The sequence below is a fragment of the Spinacia oleracea genome, chromosome 2 (genome assembly GCF_020520425.1).
Source record: "Spinacia oleracea cultivar Varoflay chromosome 2, BTI_SOV_V1, whole genome shotgun sequence".
NCBI classification, from domain to species: domain Eukaryota; kingdom Viridiplantae; phylum Streptophyta; class Magnoliopsida; order Caryophyllales; family Amaranthaceae; genus Spinacia; species Spinacia oleracea.
In genome coordinates this window covers 86,971,938-86,992,534 of record NC_079488.1, presented here as the reverse complement: position 1 = coordinate 86,992,534, position 20,597 = coordinate 86,971,938, and the positions used below count along the sequence as shown (strand labels likewise).

At 34.3% G+C, this 20,597-nt stretch overlaps 1 protein-coding gene and 1 long non-coding RNA gene across 3 annotated transcripts; both read left to right on the top strand.

Annotated features, from left to right (window-relative positions):
- The first annotated feature begins 643 nt into the window (after positions 1-643).
- Positions 644-4,155, top strand: LOC110803906 (PWWP domain-containing protein 5). The gene is made up of 2 exons (XM_022009442.2): positions 644-919; positions 1,089-4,155. Exon 2 carries the CDS (start codon positions 1,098-1,100, stop codon positions 3,573-3,575), a length of 2,478 nt encoding a protein of 825 aa, XP_021865134.1. The 5' UTR covers positions 644-919; positions 1,089-1,097; the 3' UTR covers positions 3,576-4,155.
- A 2,208-nt stretch (positions 4,156-6,363) lies between these two features.
- LOC110803907 (uncharacterized) lies at positions 6,364-20,216 on the top strand. Of its 2 annotated transcripts, XR_002537606.2 has the most exons (6): positions 6,364-6,640; positions 7,134-7,914; positions 9,044-9,131; positions 9,235-9,304; positions 9,391-9,489; positions 19,908-20,216. It is a non-coding gene; the product is annotated as an uncharacterized lncRNA (long non-coding RNA). The 2 variants fall into 2 exon arrangements; XR_008928180.1 differs by lacking the exon at positions 9,044-9,131 and having other exon boundaries at positions 6,366-6,640.
- The last annotated feature ends 381 nt before the right edge of the window (positions 20,217-20,597 follow it).

The following is a 20,597-nucleotide window of genomic DNA, read 5'->3' as shown; positions in this document are numbered from 1 at the left end:
AATTACAACTCTTACCAACCATTAACATTTCCCACTAAAAACATTATTCACACATTAGCCTTCCTCGTCTGGCCTTTATTTTTCTCTTTCTATTCACAACTTTCACAACTTTGTATCCATGTAAATTTTTATTTTTTTTTGTACTTTTTGATTCTAATTGAGTATAGAATTTTAGTGTCTTTACAAGTTAAATTCAGAATTTTGGTTTTACATTAGCCTCTTTCATCTGATCTTCATTTTCGTCTTACTTGATGTTCGAATGTTCAATGTATTTGTTATACTAGACTTGTGTATTGTATTAAACTTTATATTATAACTTTTAAACGCTTATAAACTATTGCAATCATGCTTGTAATATTATTGGTAATATTTCTCTATTTGCAAATCAAGAATTTATATATTTAAAATTTTAATTTAAAAATATATATATATTTAAATATACTTGTTTTATTTATTCAATGCTTATTCAAGAAATAAAAAGAAAATGATCATCACAATAAACCATTTGTCTAATATTAATAAGAAACAAAGTATTAAATAACAAATTGTGACAATATCCTTAATAGTCATTTACCATATTAAACAGCTAACAACTATTTTACCAAATATTTTTACATAAACAACTAATTCAAATATCTAGTTAACCCAGTTAATACAAACAGCTAACGATTAGTCAAACTAGGCAGCTATCTAATAGCTAACAACTTCTAACCAAACTAGCTAAAAAGTTAATTAACTTAAAATTTTAGGTGACATTATAGCTAATTTGACTTGCCATTTTGGGAAGAAAAGGGTCTTCCTCTCCCTTCCCCGTTTCCCTCATTACCCCTTACTCATTTTCCCAAATCTCGAAGGGAACCGAGACAAAATCCTTTTCGGTGTTCTTGAGAAGCGAAAATACAATCATCCATTTCACAAGGTAATCTCTCTTCACTCCACCTTCATCTCTAATGGAAGACACCATTTTTACATTTTAGCCTTCTTATTTTAGTTATTAGTTACTTTTTTTTTTTTTTTGGTATACTTCATTTACCATCTCAAGATTGAAACGTTGCTTTTTTTTTTTGTTTCTTAATCTTACTGATTAGGCTGTAGAAATGCAACTCAACGTTGTTTCTGACGACCCTTGTTCGGAAAATGTCGTCAGTACAGAATTGAATGGTGTGCCTGATGTTCCTGTGGATGAAACCCTAGTTCAAGAAGAGGGTTTGAGGGGGAAGAGAGAGTCTGAGGGTATGAAGGTTGATTATGTTTATGTCGGGGACGGGAATTGGAAGGCGGTTTCGGAGCATTTGAGTGATAGAGGAGAGGCTAGCGGTTTAAAGGGTGAAATAGGTTATGTGAATGATGCTTGTGTTAAGAAGGAAGGAAAAGATTTAGGAAAGAATTTCGTAGCTGTTGAGGGTGTAATTAATCAGGATAATCCCATTAAGGCGAATATCAATTCGTTTGCACAACAGTTTTTTCTTAGTCCTGTTAATGTGGATAGAAGTGGTAAAGAAGTGGAGGCAAAGAAAACTGTGGAGAACCGATCAGTTGAGGTTAAAAGTCAGGCTGCCACGAGTGAGAAAGAGGACTGTGGGGTTGATGATGATGGAGGAGGGTTTTCCAATCATAAGGGAGTGAGTCTTGTTGTTGATTTAGACAAGTGTATCAGAAATGATAAGAAAAAGGGGAAAAAGAAAGGTGGGTTTTGTGCATCAGATTTGGTTTGGGGCAAAGTGAAGAGCCATCCTTGGTGGCCGGCACAGATATTTGAATCTGGGGATGCTTCGGAGAAGTCTAGAAAATATTTCAATTCAAAGGGTTATTTTGTGGGTTACTTTGGGGATCAAACTTTTGCTTGGAATGACGAGACAAAGTTGAAGCCTTTTGCCCCGAATTTCTCCCAGATGGTGAAACAGACTCGTATGGATGCTTTTCGACATGCTGTGGATTGTATTTTGGTTGAAACCTCTAGGCGGGTAGAGTTCGGTCTCTCTTGTCATTGTATTGTTGACGAAGTTTACAACCAATTAAAAACTCAGGTTGTTGAGAATGCTGGAATCCTTGAACAATCAAGAGTTCGAGAAGGAGGTGACAGATTTTTTACTGCATCATCTTTTCAGCCGGTGAAGTTTCTTGATTATGTAAATGATTTGGCACAAGGGCCACATGCTGATGTTGACCGACTTGAACACGTGATAGCCCGAGCTCAAATGGCAGCCTTCTATAGATGGAAGGGTATTTATCATCTAGCCGAATTTGGATCCCTGATAGGGTATGTGAATAATGAGGCTGATGCTCCGGTCACTGCTGACAAAGAGAAGTGTGAAGTGATTGCTGATGGCAATCTTCCACCAATAACCATTGAAGAAGATGATATCAGGCCTCAGAAAAGGAAGAAAACTTCCAGTGATGGTGGACAATCGACTAAAAAAGCCAGGTGCTTCTCTGACTTGATAGGTAAGAAGGGCTTACAAAAGAAAGATGACAAGGAAACTAAAGGAAAATCTGGCAGTAAACCCATCTCACCTTCTGCCAGGAGACGAAAGGAGATCAAAACAACTAAAGAATGCAGTCCCTTGGAAACAAGTATCCAATTTAAAGACACAAAACCGTCTTATAAAGTCGGAGAAAGCATTCTAAGAGTTGCTGGTCAATTGAGTCAGCCATCGCCTTTACTTAAACTTGATTTGGCATCTCATGGGAAGAAAGATAAAGGTAACAGCAAGCAATGCAGCAAAATCACTTCTAAGTATGCTTCTCTTGATGTAATTCTTTCCGAGCTACACTTGGCTGCTATTGAACCTCTCAAAGAACTCAGTTTGTTGAGTAAGATGGTCACTTTCATTTCCGATTTTAGAAATTCAATTGTCCCTGACAGTGAGCTCTTGCAGAAGCACGAGGAGTCCGGAAAGGAAGGTACAAGTAGCAGTGATAAGGAAGGACTTTACGAGTCAGGACCTGCTGAAATTTGCAAAGAAGAGTATTCTTCTGCTACCAAGTCTAAATCAAAGGCACCCGAGTCTGAAATTACGACACTATCAGACGTCGAAGCTGGAGAAGATGTCAAGTTGAGCAACAAAACCATCAAAGTCCTTGAGCAACAAACTTCCTTGAGTGATGTCAAGTTGCCTGTAGTTGAGCCTGATCATTCCGAGGTAGATGGAATATCTGTCTGTTCACAGGAGATAGGCTCTACAGTTTCATCTTCTCAGCAGCATTGTGGATCTGAAAATGGTACATCAGAAGGGGGTCAAGTGGATGAGAAAATGCAGCAGGAAGATTCACCAACAGCTTTAACTCTGAAATTCACTGACATGGATTCTATGCCTACAGAAACCAAGTTAATTAATGTTTTCAGCCACTTTGGTTCCTTGAAGGAATCGGAGACTGAAGTAGTGGCCAAAAAACTATGTGCCAGGGTGGTGTTCAAGAGACGTTCTGATGCTGAAACAGCCTTCAGTAGTTCTGGGAAGTTTAAGATATTTGGACCTTCACTTGTTTGTTATCGGCTTAACTATGCGCCATCTCCACGCAAATCTCCATGCAAATCTCCATCTGTTGATGCTAAGCGTAGAAAGAAAGATTGAACATTTGTACAAGGAAATGCAGCTGGATGCTTAAGTGATATCGCTGTCTGTACCAGGGTGGTGTTCAACAGAAGTTCTGATGCTGAAATATCCTTCAGTAGTGCAGGAAAGTTTAAGATATTAGGTAATTCAGTAGTGCAGGGAAGTTCTGATGCTGAAACAGTCTTCAGTACCTTTACATGTTTGTTGTCGGCTTAACTATGCGCCATCTTCACGCAAATCTCCATCTGTTGAAGCTAAGTGTAGAAAGAAAGATTGAATATTTGTAGAAGGAAATGTAACGGGATGCTCAAGTGATATTGCTGTCAACTTGTAATTAGGTAATTTTACACAGTATGCCCATTTCTGTACTTATTTCTAGGCTGCTAAGCTAGGAAGAAAACATCTCGATTGAAATCTTTTTAAGGATGTTGACTACAATGACATCTTGTAGTCATGACTTTCAGGTAGTTATGCGTTCTGTAACTGCATAGTTTAATGGAACATTAAGATTCCCAGTTTAAAGGTGCACATTTGTGACACCCTCAAAAAATCAGGGGGGTAATTTGCTCTTCTATGCCATTGTTATTTGAATTTGTTATTTCTTCCCTTCTTTTTTAAGTTGATACAGTTTGACTTTTGACATCTATCTATTACTCCCTCCGTCTCTTTTTGTTCTTTACGTTTTCCTGTTTGGATGTTTCAAAATGTTCTTTACATTTCCTTTTATATTATCACATAAATGATTTAATATTTTATCTAAATTTGCGTTCAATTATTATTTTAACCAATTAAATTCATTGGGTCATTTAATCTCTCACACTTTTCCATTGGGACATTAAATTTTTTTCTCATTTTCCCAATATCAGAATTTTGATAAGAGTGAAAACATTATAAATAAAAATAGAGGAATCTCAATGCACATTAATTAGTCGTTAAAACTCGTGCAAAATACCAAATGTAAAAAACAAAAGAGACGGAGGGAGTACTATATACTAAAAGAGACACTAGGAATGACACGTGTCATTTACTGGTGCGATTTTTTCCCGTCAAAATATTTTATTTATTTGTTTACTTTAAAATAAATAAATTACATTACACTTTTTAGGAAACTAAGACAAAAATATATTTTAATTACCATAGATGTGTACTGCATAATATATTATTGGAGGAAAGCTAAATCAATATTATTTTTTCCTTTATGATATAATTTTATTTATGTATTATTATAACTTTTTTATCTGATAAGAAATATGAAAAATATTGATAAATGAACTTCTAATGTTAGTCTACTATTAATAATATAATACATGGTAACTGGTAAGTAAGAATGTTAATTAAAATAATAATACATGGTAGTAGACTAACATATACTACCTCCGTTCCTTAATGTTCTTTACGATTACTATTTGCACGAACTCCAATGCAATATTTAACCGCTTATATATCAATTTTCGTATGTGAAAAAAATATAAAATTTTGATATTTTAAAAATACATAACAAGACCAATATAATAAGATCTTACATGAAATATTTTGATGTACTCCGTATATAACAGTGAGAATTCACGCTACAAGTTTTCATACTTTGGACACATATTTCAAAACGTAAAGAACATTAAGGAACGGAGGTAATAAGTTTATTTATCAAGATTTTACTCAATTCAAAATATGTTGTATTTGACTAACTCGGTTATGCTCGTGTCTTTTCGAAAATTAGTCTTGAGTCATTCGGGTTTGGTTAACGTTGTTAGATCGTTCTACGTACAAATAAACGACTATACTTTTTAACTTTGCATAGTAATATCCAAATTTAGTTCATTTGAATATTTTTTTTACAAAACTTTGAATTTATACTTTTTCATATATCTTTTTTACTCTCACGTTTTCCTAATATCACAAGTCTTTTAGTTACTATTAAAATAATAAATTGTTTTAGTAGTAGCCGTGCGTTGCACGGGCCCTAAAGTAGTTATTCATATAATCTACTTTGATTATCAATTGTAATTTATGTTTAAGAAAAAAAATATCATATGAGATGTTGTTATATTCGTCTCATTGTATAGATTTATAATATCAATATTTTTTTTTTTATATATTCATTGATAATTAAAGATATTAATGCTTAAAATATTGCATTGCCAAATGTGATAAAATGAACGTGTCAGCTAAAAAAGAACGACTGAAAGAAGTATTTCTTAAGAACTTATATTTTGTATGGTGTTCATGTAAACTCGTTGAAGTTCTTCAATCTTAGAAGGACATCTAGGATTAGTTTTCATGTAATGTTATTAATGTTTTGTCATGAGCATCAAAACACTTGGTGTATAGGCTTTGTAGAAGCCTAACTGTCACACACACTCATAAAGCCTAGTTGTGTCGAAGACCATGTGCTGATGGAACCAACCTATGGATTTATTTCTTTACGGAATTATTATATATGGTGCATTCCTAGCCCTTTAAAAATCAAGAAAATCCTGCTAGCATTTCCTTAACAATTGTGGAATGACAACCACGCCCTTACACTACACTTGAAGAAATGTTGATTTCTCTTAGGAGCTGTTAATTGACTGGTTTGCCCTTAAGTAAAATTTTATTCCTCTGCCATTCTCATTTTGGCCTTCACGACTCTTCATCTTCTTTCCCCAATAAATTCCTTCACTCACTAGTAGAAAAATATTGATTTGCTGCCACGACTTAGCTGCGTTAATTACAAAACGTCTCTGATTAAATGACAAAATGGAAAAATTACGTGAAAGAATATTATTTGACGGTGTTATTGGGAAGCTGACGCCTCAAAAATCATTATTTTGCGGCGTCTGAATGATTAACGCCGCAAAGTTGCTGGCTGTCTCAAACAAGGAAACCTAAAACAATAATTTCCCCCGCGCACATAATTCTTTCTTTTGTTTATTTTCCTTGTCGTCCTTTCACAAAACTTCTTCTTCCTTCCTTCAAACTACTGGGACTGACCCTGACCTCCATAGTTTCTTCACCATCGAATTTCGCTGGGAAAGTGAAGCCCCACCGCCGCCGTCACTGTCTTTCCTTCGAACTGATCTCCACCGCCGCCGTTCGTATTTAAGGTAATTATGCGCCACCGACTCCTCCTCATCATTTCCGTATTTTCGTTCAATTACTCTATTCTCCTAGTTTTAGTCTCTCAAATTACTTTAATTGGGTTTGAATTGTCGAATTATTTCTCTCTTGCTCCTCTCCTTTGTTCTCTCCCGCTGTACTGTAAACCCTAATTAAAATGGCTCAGAATTTGGCATAATTTCGAATGTTCTTTGACACCATTTTCATGGCATCCTAGAAATTCCAGCATTTCCAGATCTATTTCTTCTATTTCCTCACTGTTCAATTGAAGTTCTAAATTGCGGTTTTTGTGTGTTGTTGAATTGTTTGTTCCACTTGAAGTTGCGTGTTTCTTTCTATTTTGGTTAAAATACTGCATAATTGGCAGCATATTGGGTGTGACAATGCCGAGGAATCATTCTTAATTACTGTGTTTTGGTGTATGCAACCCTATTATACCCCGTGCTTCCTAAAATAGTAAAATTGTACTTATTTTTGTAGGAGTTTACAAGTTGGTTCCGCTGGTGGCGGTGAAAAAATCATGGAAGCAACGAGAATAGCTGTTGGGTCTACTAATAGGAGAGCAGAAGCAAGGAATGGTTTAACTTCGAAAACAGCTGTGGCTAAATCAGGCGTAAGCATGAGTCCACAGAGTCAAAATGTGGTTCCTGTAAGTGCAAGAAGGATTAGCATTGGTGGGTTGGGTGAAAAACAGTCAATTCCTGTAAAAAAAACAGCGGACTGGTCCTGGTATGGCGGAGAAAAAACCCACTGGTCCTTCTGTTTCACAGCCATTAAGGCGATCAATGCCAGATCTGGGAACGTCCAAGCTTCCTGATGGTGGTAAAAATTTAAGCACTGTGGGTGTCAGAGACACAAAAAGGTTAGGGCCAGTTTCACCTGGGGCTAGAACTTTGAAGACGCCTACAAGCTCGAGTTTAAATAAGAATGATTCTGCTAATAAGAATGGTTCCTCAACAAGGAAGGTTAATTCTTCTTCATCAGTAGATAGTACATCAAGCAGCATTACTGAAAAGTTTGTATCAAAGAGCTCCATGCCTTCAGTTCAATCCCCTCCGATTTCAAGTGGAAAAGCAACAAGCTTTCTTCGCCTTTAGCTCGGTCTTCATCTGTAAGTAGTGGTATCAGAAAGGGTACTGTGTCTGCATCACGGAACCAAAGTTCAAGTTTATCTGGTCGGAAGTCGGCAGCTACCCCTGAATGCCAGGATTCTCGCTTCATATTTCTGCCACAAGTGAAGACCAAAGCTGGGGATGATGTGGTAAGTTACTAAAGCGCATATTTTCAGTCTACTCACTAGTCAGCTTGCGTTACTTAGCTCTATTTGTAGAAGATAGAAACATGATCATAGTCTGGTCCTGTGATTGTTACTCTTTATTTATATTACAAGGTTGCTTCTGTTGGGGTTGGACAGTTCTCCTCTCAATCTTACCATATTACAGCTGATATTATAAATATGGGGTATAGTGCCAAAATCATCATTTAGCATATGTAAAGGTTCATATCGCTAATTGTGCTACAAAGAAATGAACATTAAATTGACCCTGTACGAAAAATGGGCATTATATGACACTGTATAGAAAATTACCTCATCCTACCACCACTACCACCAACAATGCAACAGTTCGCGCCATCTTACTTAGTCACCTACTTACCCGCTTTATACTTATACAATTAGTCATCTTACTTAGTTTTGTTGAAAATGTGTTCCTTACTCATCTCCTCGACTTTAAGGTTTATATTTGCACCAAATGACTCAAGTAGATGTTGTCTGATCGTTATGCTGCTGCTGCTATCTGATGTATGTTGTATTATTGCTTCTGATTTTCTTGTTATTATGCTGCTGTTGTTATGCTAAGTTGTTGTTGCTGCTAAGTTTGGATTACCTGTCATTAGGATTACCTGCTGCTGCTGCTAAACTCGTTCGCAATACTCTTCTGGTTTAGCCAAATCACCAGTCTAACCTAACACAAAAATATTAAACCAGAAAATTGTAACCATATAAAATGTTCATTTTCAGTGTTGCTACCTCCTCTAAAAATCTGGCATAGTTTACCAGAAGCAGGGCATTTCCAGGAGTATGTTTGAACATGTTCTTGTAATGTTGATCTTATAATGTTCTTTTCTTGCATAGTCTTGACTTGGGTAGCTCAACAGTACCAGTCAAAGAATTAAAACACTTCCTTTCTTACCTGAAGACATTTGGTTTTGGTTTTGGTTTTAGTTTTGGTTTTTTGTAAGGTATGAGTCCTGAACTAGCACACTGTTATCTCCAAACAATTCAAAACCCTTGTTCTTTATACCCTTGTTCTAAGTTGTTGCGTCTGCTGCGTTGCTCATATTCTTTACTTATATTATTAAAATGGTAATGGAATTGTTATTGGATCCAGCGACTGTTAAAAATTGCACCATCTATCACTTCGATTCAGTTCACTTGAGTTTAGGTCGAAAAGTGAAGATGAAGACAATAGTGAGACAGTAAGTATGTTTAGTTTTTTCGTTATGTAATTATGTTTTTATCAAGTATGCTTTTAAGGATATAACCAAGCACTATAACTTAAGATTAATTGGGAATTTCTAGTTTTTTTACAAGGTATAAGATGTGTGGCAACCGTGTCAACAGGAAAGAGCCTTTATGGAAATATGTGGAGGTAAATTCCCACGTAAAAATGATTTGATATTTATAATTTGTATGGATTCCGTTTTTACTTAATCTAAATCTTACCCTTGTCTCTAGTGCGCTCAACAAAAGGGAGGCCTTGAGTGTGGATTTTACGTAATGAGGTACATGTTTGATTTAGTCTCCTGCGACAATGATGTTTCAGATTTAGAGAAGGTAAGGGTGTTATCCTTGTTATATAGTTTAATTTATTTCTGGAATTCAGTTCCGTCTAGAATCCTAGATGATTGTATGAAGTTTGGTCCTCTGAGAACCTAACTAATGGATCCATACAAAGGGAAATGAGAAACCCGTAGTTATCTTTTGTTATTTTGAGCAGGGGTGACTTTTCTCATCTCCATTTCTTCATTCCTAACTAAATCCAATTAATCATCCAAGGCCAAAGGGTTTAGAATACCAATTTAAGTTCACGAGTTAGAGTTGGGAGCAAAAACGACTATAGCAGTCAAAATATGACCTTTATTGATCAATAAAGCCTTAAACGCGCATAACTTGACCAAAGTAGATGAGAATGAGTCTACGTAACCTAATAATAAGTATGTTAAACATTTAAAGGGTTTAGAATACCAATCTAAGTCCACGGGTTAGAGTTGGGAGCAAAAACGACTATAACAGTCAAAATATGACCTTTATTGATCAATAAAGCCTTAAACGCGCATAACTTGACCAACGTAGATGAGAATGAGTCTAAGTAACCTAATACTAAGTATATTAAAAATTTAAAGGGTTTAGAATACCAATCTAAGTTCACGGGTTAGAGTTGGGAGCAAAAACGACTATAACAGTCAAAATATGACCTATAATGATCATTAAAGCCTTAAACGCGCATAACTTGACCAAAGTATATGGGAATGAGTCTAAGTAACCTAATACTAAGTATATTAAACATTTAAAGGGTTTAGAATACCAATCTAAGTTCACGGGTTAGAGTTGGGAGCAAAAACGACTATAACAGTCAAAATATGACCTATAATGATCATTAAAGCCTTAAACGCGCATAACTTGACCAAAGTAGATAAGAATGAGTCTAAGTAACCTAATCATAAGTATATTAAACATTTAAAGGGTTTAGAATACCAATCTAAGTTCACGGGTTAGAGTTGGGAGCAAAACCGACTATAACAGTCAAAATATGACCTTTATTGATCAATAAAGCCTTAAACGAGCATAACTTGACCAAAGTAGATGGGAATGAGTCTAAGTAACCTAATACTAAGTATATTAAACATTTAAAGGGTTTAGAATACCAATCTAAGTTCACGGGTTAGAGTTGGGAGCAAAAACGACTATAACAGTCAAAATATAACCTATAATGATCATTAAAGCCTTAAACGCGCATAACTTGACCAAAGTAGATGAGAATGAGTCTACGTAACCTAATAATAAGTATATTAAACATTTAAAGGGTTTAGAATACCAATCTAAGTCCACAGGTTAGGGTAGGAAGCAAAAACGACTATAACAGTCAAAATATGACCTTTATTGATCAATAAAGCCTTAAACGCGCATAACTTGACCAACGTAGATGAGAATGAGTCTAAGTAACCTAATACTAAGTATATTAAACATTTAAAGGTTTTAGAATACCAATCTAAGTTCACGGGTTAGAGTTGGAAGCAAAAACGACTATAACAGTCAAAATATGACCTATAATGATCATTAAAGCCTTAAACGCGCATAACTTTACCAAAGTAGATGAGAATGAGTCTAAGTAACCTAATAATAAGTATATTAAACATTGAAAGGGTTTAGAATACCAATCTAAGTTCACGGGTTAGAGTTGGGAGCAAAAACGACTATAACAGTCAAAATATGACCTTTATTGATCAATAAAGCCTTAAACGAGCATAACTTGACCAAAGTATATGGGAATGAGTCTAAGTAACCTAATACTAAGTATATTAAACATTTAAAGGGTTTAGAATACCAATCTAAGTTCACGGGTTAGAGTTGGGAGCAAAAACGACTATAACAGTCAAAATATGACCTATAATGATCATTAAAGCCTTAAACGCGCATAACTTGACCAAAGTAGATAAGAATGAGTCTAAGTAACCTAATCATAAGTATATTAAACATTTAAAGGGTTTAGAATACCAATCTAAGTTCACGGGTTAGAGTTGGGAGCAAAACCGACTATAACAGTCAAAATATGACCTTTATTGATCAATAAAGCCTTAAACGAGCATAACTTGACCAAAGTAGATGGGAATGAGTCTAAGTAACCTAATACTAAGTATATTAAACATTTAAAGGGTTTAGAATACCAATCTAAGTTCACGGGTTAGAGTTGGGAGCAAAAACGACTATAACAGTCAAAATATAACCTATAATGATCATTAAAGCCTTAAACGCGCATAACTTGACCAAAGTAGATGAGAATGAGTCTACGTAACCTAATAATAAGTATATTAAACATTTAAAGGGTTTAGAATACCAATCTAAGTCCACAGGTTAGGGTTGGAAGCAAAAACGACTATAACAGTCAAAATATGACCTTTATTGATCAATAAAGCCTTAAACGCGCATAACTTGACCAACGTAGATGAGAATGAGTCTAAGTAACCAAATACTAAGTATATTAAACATTTAAAGGTTTTAGAATACCAATCTAAGTTCACGGGTTAGAGTTGGAAGCAAAAACGACTATAACAGTCAAAATATGACCTATAATGATCATTAAAGCCTTAAACGCGCATAACTTTACCAAAGTAGATGAGAATGAGTCTAAGTAACCTAATAATAAGTATATTAAACATTGAAAGGGTTTAGAATACCAATCTAAGTTCACGGGTTAGAGTTGGGAGCAAAAACGACTATAACAGTCAAAATATGACCTATAATGATCATTAAAGCCTTAAACGCGCATAACTTGACCAAAGTAGATAAGAATGAGTCTAAGTAACCTAATCATAAGTATATTAAACATTTAAAGGGTTTAGAATACTAATCTAAGTTCACGGGTTAGAGTTGGGAGCAAAACCGACTATAACAGTCAAAATATGACCTTTATTGATCAATAAAGCCTTAAACGAGCATAACTTGACCAAAGTAGATGGGAATGAGTCTAAGTAACCTAATACTAAGTATATTAAACATTTAAAGGGTTTAGAATACCAATCTAAGTTCACGGGTTAGAGTTGGGAGCAAAAACGACTATAACAGTCAAAATATAACCTATAATGATCATTAAAGCCTTAAACGCGCATAACTTGACCAAAGTAGATGAGAATGAGTCTACGTAACCTAATAATAAGTATATTAAACATTTAAAGGGTTTAGAATACCAATCTAAGTCCACAGGTTAGGGTTGGAAGCAAAAACGACTATAACAGTCAAAATATGACCTTTATTGATCAATAAAGCCTTAAACGCGCATAACTTGACCAACGTAGATGAGAATGAGTCTAAGTAACCTAATACTAAGTATATTAAACATTTAAAGGTTTTAGAATACCAATCTAAGTTCACGGGTTACAGTTGGAAGCAAAAACGACTATAACAGTCAAAATATGACCTATAATGATCATTAAAGCCTTAAACGCGCATAACTTTACCAAAGTAGATGAGAATGAGTCTAAGTAACCTAATAATAAGTATATTAAACATTGAAAGGGTTTAGAATACCAATCTAAGTTCACGGGTTAGAGTTGGGAGCAAAAACGACTATAACAGTCAAAATATGACCTTTATTGATCAATAAAGCCTTAAACGAGCATAACTTGACCAAAGTAGATGGGAATGAGTCTAAGTAACCTAATACTAAGTATATTAAACATTTAAATGGTTTAGAATACCAATCTATGTTCACGGATTAGAGTTGGGAGCAAAAACGACTATAACAGTCAAAATATGACCTATAATGATCATTAAAGCCTTAAACCCGCATAACTTGACCAAAGTAGATGAGAATGAGTCTATGTAACCTAATAATAAGTATATTAAACATTTAAAGGGTTTAGAATACCAATCTAAGTCCACGGGTTAGAGTTGTGAGCAAAAACGGCTATAGCAGTCAAAATATGACCTTTATTGATCAATAAAGCCTTAAACGCGCATAACTTGACCAAAGTAGATGGGAATGATTCTAAGTAACCTAATACTGAGTATATTAAACATTTAAAGGGTTTAGAATACCAATCTAAGAACACGGGTTAGAGTTGGGAGCAAAAACGACTATAACAGTCAAAATACGACCTATAATGATCATTAAAGCCTTAAACGCGCATAACTTGACCAAAATAGATGAGAATGAGTCTACGTAACCTAATAATAAGTATGTTAAACATTTAAAGGGTTTAGAATACCAATCTAAGTCCACGGGTTAGAGTTGGGAGCAAAAACGACTATAACAGTCAAAATATGACCTTTATTGATCAATAAAGCCTTAAACGCGCATAACTTGACCAACGTAGATGAGAATGAGTCTAAGTAACCTAATACTAAGTATATTAAAAATTTAAAGGGTTTAGAATACCAATCTAAGTTCACGGGTTAGAGTTGGGAGCAAAAACGACTATAACAGTCAAAATATGACCTATAATGATCATTAAAGCCTTAAACGCGCATAACTTTACCAAAGTAGATGAGAATGAGTCTTGGTAACCTAATCTTAAGTATATTACACATTTAAAGGGTTTAGAATACCAATATAACTTCACGGGTTAGAGTTGGGAGCAAAAACGACTTTAACAGTCAAAATATGACCTTTATTGATCAATAAAGCCTTAAACGCGCATAACTTGACCAAAGTAGATGGGAATGAGTCTAAGTAACCTAATACTAAGTATATTAAACATTTATAGGGTTTAGAATACCAATCTAAGTTCACGGGTTAGAGTTGGGAGCAAAAACGACTATAACAGTCAAAATACGACCTATAATGATCATTAAAGCCTTAAACGCGCATAACTTGACCAAAGTAGATGAGAATGAGTCTACGTAACCTAATAATAAGTATGTTAAACATTTAAAGGGTTTAGAATACCAATCTAAGTCCACGGGTTAGAGTTGGGAGCAAAAACGACTATAACAGTCAAAATATGACCTTTATTGATCAATAAAGCCTTAAACGCGCATAACTTGACCAACGTAGATGAGAATGAGTCTAATTAACCTAATAATAAGTATATTAAAAATTTAAAGGGTTTAGAATACCAATCTAAGTTCACGGGTTAGAGTTGGGAGCAAAAACGACTATAACAGTCAAAATATGACCTATAATGATCATTAAAGCCTTAAACGCGCATAACTTTACCAAAGTAGATGAGAATGAGTCTAGGTAACCTAATCTTAAGTATATTAAACATTTAAAGGGTTTAGAATACCAATCTAACTTCACGGGTTAGAGTTGGGAGCAAAAACGACTTTAACAGTCAAAATATAACCTTTATTGATCAATAAAGTCTTAAATGAGCATAACTTGACCAAAGTAGATGGGAATGAGTCTAAGTAACCTAATACTAAGTATATTAAACGTTTAAAGGGTTTAGAATACCAATCTAAGTTCACGGGTTAGAGTTGGGAGCAAAAACGACTATAACAGTCAAAATATGACCTATAATGATCATTAAAGCCTTAAACGCGCATAACTTGACCAAAATAGATGAGAATGTGTCTACGTAACCTAATAATAAGTATATTAAACATTTAAAGGGTTTAGAATACCAATCTAAGTCCACGGGTTAGAGTTGGGAGCAAAAACGACTATAACAGTCAAAATATGACCTTTATTGATCATTAAAGCCTTAAACGCGCATAACTTTACCAAAGTAGATGAGAATGAGTCTAAGTAACCTAATAATAAGTATATTAAACATTGAAAGGGTTTAGAATACCAATCTAAGTTCACGGGTTAGAGTTGGGAGCAAAAACGACTATAACAGTCAAAATATGACCTTTATTGATCAATAAAGCCTTAAACGAGCATAACTTGACCAAAGTAGATGGGAATGAGTCTAAGTAACCTAATACTAAGTATATTAAACATTTAAATGGTTTAGAATACCAATCTATGTTCACGGATTAGAGTTGGGAGCAAAAACGACTATAACAGTCAAAATATGACCTATAATGATCATTAAAGCCTTAAACCCGCATAACTTGACCAAAGTAGATGAGAATGAGTCTATGTAACCTAATAATAAGTATATTAAACATTTAAAGGGTTTAGAATACCAATCTAAGTCCACGGGTTAGAGTTGTGAGCAAAAACGGCTATAGCAGTCAAAATATGACCTTTATTGATCAATAAAGCCTTAAACGCGCATAACTTGACCAAAGTAGATGGGAATGAGTCTAAGTAACCTAATACTAAGTATATTAAACATTTAAAGGGTTTAGAATACCAATCTAAGTTCACGGGTTAGAGTTGGGAGCAAAAACGACTATAACAGTCAAAATACGACCTATAATGATCATTAAAGCCTTAAACGCGCATAACTTGACCAAAGTAGATGAGAATGAGTCTACGTAACCTAATAATAAGTATGTTAAACATTTAAAGGGTTTAGAAAACCAATCTAAGTCCACGGGTTAGAGTTGGGAGCAAAAACGACTATAACAGTCAAAATATGACCTTTATTGATCAATAAAGCCTTAAACGCGCATAACTTGACCAACGTAGATGAGAATGAGTCTAAGTAAACTAATACTAAGTATATTAAAAATTTAAAGGGTTTAGAATACCAATCTAAGTTCACGGGTTAGAGTTGGGAGCAAAAACGACTATAACAGTCAAAATATGACCTATAATGATCATTAAAGCCTTAAACGCGCATAACTTTACCAAAGTAGATGAGAATGAGTCTAGGTAACCTAATCTTAAGTATATTAAACATTTAAAGGGTTTAGAATACCAATCTAACTTCACGGGTTAGAGTTGGGAGCAAAAACGACTTTAACAGTCAAAATATGACCTTTATTGATCAATAAAGCCTTAAACGCGCATAACTTGACCAAAGTAGATGGGAATGAGTCTAAGTAACCTAATAATAAGTATATTAAACATTTAAAGGGTTTAGAATACCAATCTAAGTTCACGGGTTAGAGTTGGGAGCAAAAACGACTATAACAGTCAAAATACGACCTATAATGATCATTAAAGCCTTAAACGCGCATAACTTGACCAAAGTAGATGAGAATGAGTCTACGTAACCTAATAATAAGTATGTTAAACATTTAAAGGGTTTAGAATACCAATCTAAGTCCACGGGTTAGAGTTGGGAGCAAAAACGACTATAACAGTCAAAATATGACCTTTATTGATCAATAAAGCCTTAAACGCGCATAACTTGACCAACGTAGATGAGAATGAGTCTAAGTAACCTAATACTAAGTATATTAAAAATTTAAAGGGTTTAGAATACCAATCTAAGTTCACGGGTTAGAGTTGGGAGCAAAAACGACTATAACAGTCAAAATATGACCTATAATGATCATTAAAGCCTTAAACGCGCATAACTTTACCAAAGTAGATGAGAATGAGTCTAGGTAACCTAATCTTAAGTATATTAAACATTTAAAGGGTTTAGAATACCAATCTAACTTCACGGGTTAGAGTTGGGAGCAAAAACGACTTTAACAGTCAAAATATAACCTTTATTGATCAATAAAGCCTTAAACGAGCATAACTTGACCAAAGTAGATGGGAATGAGTCTAAGTAACCTAATACTAAGTATATTAAACGTTTAAAGGGTTTAGAATACCAATCTAAGTTCACGGGTTAGAGTTGGGAGCAAAAACGACTATAACAGTCAAAATATGACCTATAATGATCATTAAAGCCTTAAACGCGCATAACTTGACCAAAATAGATGAGAATGTGTCTACGTAACCTAAAAGTATATTAAACATTAAAAGGGTTTAGAATACCAATCTAAGTCCACGGGTTAGAGTTGGGAGCAAAAACGACTATAACAGTCAAAATATGACCTTTATTGATCAATAAAGCCTTAAACGCGCATAACTTGACCAACGTAGATGAGAATGAGTCTAAGTAACCTAATACTAAGTATATTAAACATTTAAAGCGTTTAGAATACCAATCTAAGTTCACGGGTTAGAGTTGGGAGCAAAAACGACTATAACAGTCAAAATATGACCTATAATGATCATTAAAGCCTTAAACGCGCATAACTTGACCAAAGTAGATGAGAATGATTCTAAGTAACCTAATAATAAGTATATTAAACATTTAAAGGTTTTAGAATACCAATCTAAGTCCACGGGTTAGAGTTGGGAGCAAAAACGACTATAACAGTCAAAATATGACCTTTATTGATTAATAAAGCCTTAAACGCGCATAACTTGACCAACGTAGATGAGAATGAGTCTAAGTAACCTAATACTAAGTATATTAAACATTTAAAGGGTTTAGAATACCAATCTAAGTTCACGGGTTAGAGTTGGGAGCAAAAACGACTATAACAGTCAAAATATGACCTATAATGATCATTAAAGCCTTAAACGCGCATAACTTTACCAAAGTAGATGAGAATGAGTCTAATTAACCTAATCATAAGTATATTAAACACTTAAAGGGTTTAGAATACCAATCTAAGTTCACGGGTTAGAGTTGGGAGCAAAAACGACTATAACAGTCAAAATATGACCTTTATTGATCAATAAAGCCTTAAACGAGCATAACTTGACCAAAGTAGATGGGAATGAGTCTAAGTAACCTAATACTAAGTATATTAAACATTTAAATGGTTTAGAATACCAATCTAAGTTCACGGGTTAGAGTTGGGAGCAAAAACGACTATAATAGTCAAAATATGACCTATAATGATCATTAAAGCCTTAAACGCGCATAACTTGACCAAAGTAGATGAGAATGAGTCTATGTAACCTAATAATAAGTATATTAAACATTTAAAGGGTTTAGAATACCAATCTAAGTCCACGGGTTAGAGTTGTGAGCAAAAACGGCTATAGCAGTCAAAATATGACCTTTATTGATCAATAAAGCCTTAAACGCGCATATCTTGACCAAAGTAGATGGGAATGAGTCTAAGTAACCTAATACTAAGTATATTAAACATTTAAATGGTTTAGAATACCAATCTAAGTTCACGGGTTAGAGTTGGGAGCAAAAACGACTATAATAGTCAAAATATGACCTATAATGATCATTAAAGCCTTAAACGCGCATAAATTGACCAAAGTATATGAGAATGAGTCTAGGTAACCTAATAATAAGTATATTAAACATTTAAAGGGTTTAGAATACCAATCTAAGTTCACGGGTTAGAGTTGGGAGCAAAAACGACTATAACAGTCAAAATATGACCTTTATTGATCAATAAAGCCTTAAACGAGCATAACTTGACCAAAATAGATGGGAATGAGTCTAAGTAACCTAATACTAAGTATATTAAACATTTAAATTGTTTATAATACCAATCTAAGTTCACGGGTTAGAGTTGGGAGCAAAAACGACTATAACAGTCAAAATATGATCTATAATGATCATTAAAGCCTTAAACGCGCATAACTTGACCAAAGTAGATGAGAATGAGTCTACGTAACCTAATAATAAGTATGTTAAACATTTAAAGGGTTTAGAATACCAATCTAAGTCCACGGGTTAGAGTTGGGAGCAAAAACGACTATAATAGTCTAAATATGACCTTTATTGATCAATTAAGCCTTAAACGCGCATAACTTGACCAACGTAGATGAGAATGAGTCTAAGTAACCTAATACTAAGTATATTAAAAATTTAAAGGGTTTAGAATACCAATCTAAGTTCACGGGTTAGAGTTGGGAGCAAAAACGACTATAACAGTCAAAATATGACCTATAATGATCATTAAAGCCTTAAACGCGCATAACTTTACCAAAGTAGATGAGAATGAGTCTAAGTAACCTAATCATAAGTATATTAAACATTTAAAGGGTTTAGAATACCAATCTAAGTTCACGGGTTAGAGTTGGGAGCAAAAACGACTATAACAGTCAAAATATGACCTTTATTGATCAATAAAGCCTTAAACGCGCATAACTTGACCAAAGTAGATTGGAATGAGTCTAAGTAACCTAATACTAAGTATATTAAACATTAAAAGGGTTTAGAATACCAATCTAAGTTCACGGGTTGGATTGGGAGCAAAAACGACTATAACAGTCAAAATATGACCTATAATGATCATTAAAGTCTTAAACGCGCATAACTTGACCAAAGTAGATGAGAATGAGTCTAAGTAACCTAATAGTAAGTATGTTAAAAATTTAAAGGGTTTATAATACCAATCTAAGTTCACGGGTTAGAGTTGGGAGCAAAAACGACTATAACAGTCAACATATGACCTTTATTGTCATGAATATGACTATAACAGTCAAAATATGACCTTTATTATTTCATTGGACTAAGTTTTATTGATGGAAAGACACACGATTTTTGGTTCCTTTATTGTCATGAATAATATTGTTGTCATGTTGTCAAGGTTCTTGATTCCTAGGGCTTCGCCCTTCCATGCTTAGCCATGGTTCGAGGACCTAGGAGACAACAACTTTTTAGATCATCTAACCGAAGATAACTAATTTTATGATATATATATTATTTTGTTAGGTTTGCACATAAATGAGTGGAGATCCTTTCACCGATGAGCAAATTGATGAAATACGAGACAAATGGGCATCATACTTCACCGAACATTGTGTGTAATTAACGCTTAAATGATCTCTTTTTGTGGATGTTTCATGCTATTAAAATCATATATAATTTCCTTATTATATTTTTGGTGCAATTTTGTAACGTATGAAGTGTAAAAGATTTATAGACTTGAAACTATTTAGGTGGTTTATTTTTGTAAACATGTGATGGTTAACTTATATGTAAAAATCAAAGTTTTTTGGAAGTTATTGGTGGTTGATGACACTTTTGAACGTTGTATAAATGTGGCGTGAGTACAGGTTCTATATTTTTGGGATTGTTTAGTTTACACAAAATATATTATTTATTAAAAAAAATTACAAATTATTCGCGGCGTATAAACTCCTGCAATTTTACCAAAGTTGGAGGCATTCAGGTAGAAACGCCACCATACAATTCAATTAATTTGAGGCGTTTTTGCTTAATAACGCCGCAAATGAATGATTGGTTTGAGGCGTTTTTTAACGCCGCAAATCAATACCATTCATTTGCTTCCACTCTATTTGCTACTACGCCTAAAACGCCGCAAAACAATATAAAAGTGACGCCTCAAATCAATATTTTTCTACTAGTGACTTCCTCGATCTCCCTCCCCACCTTCTCCTC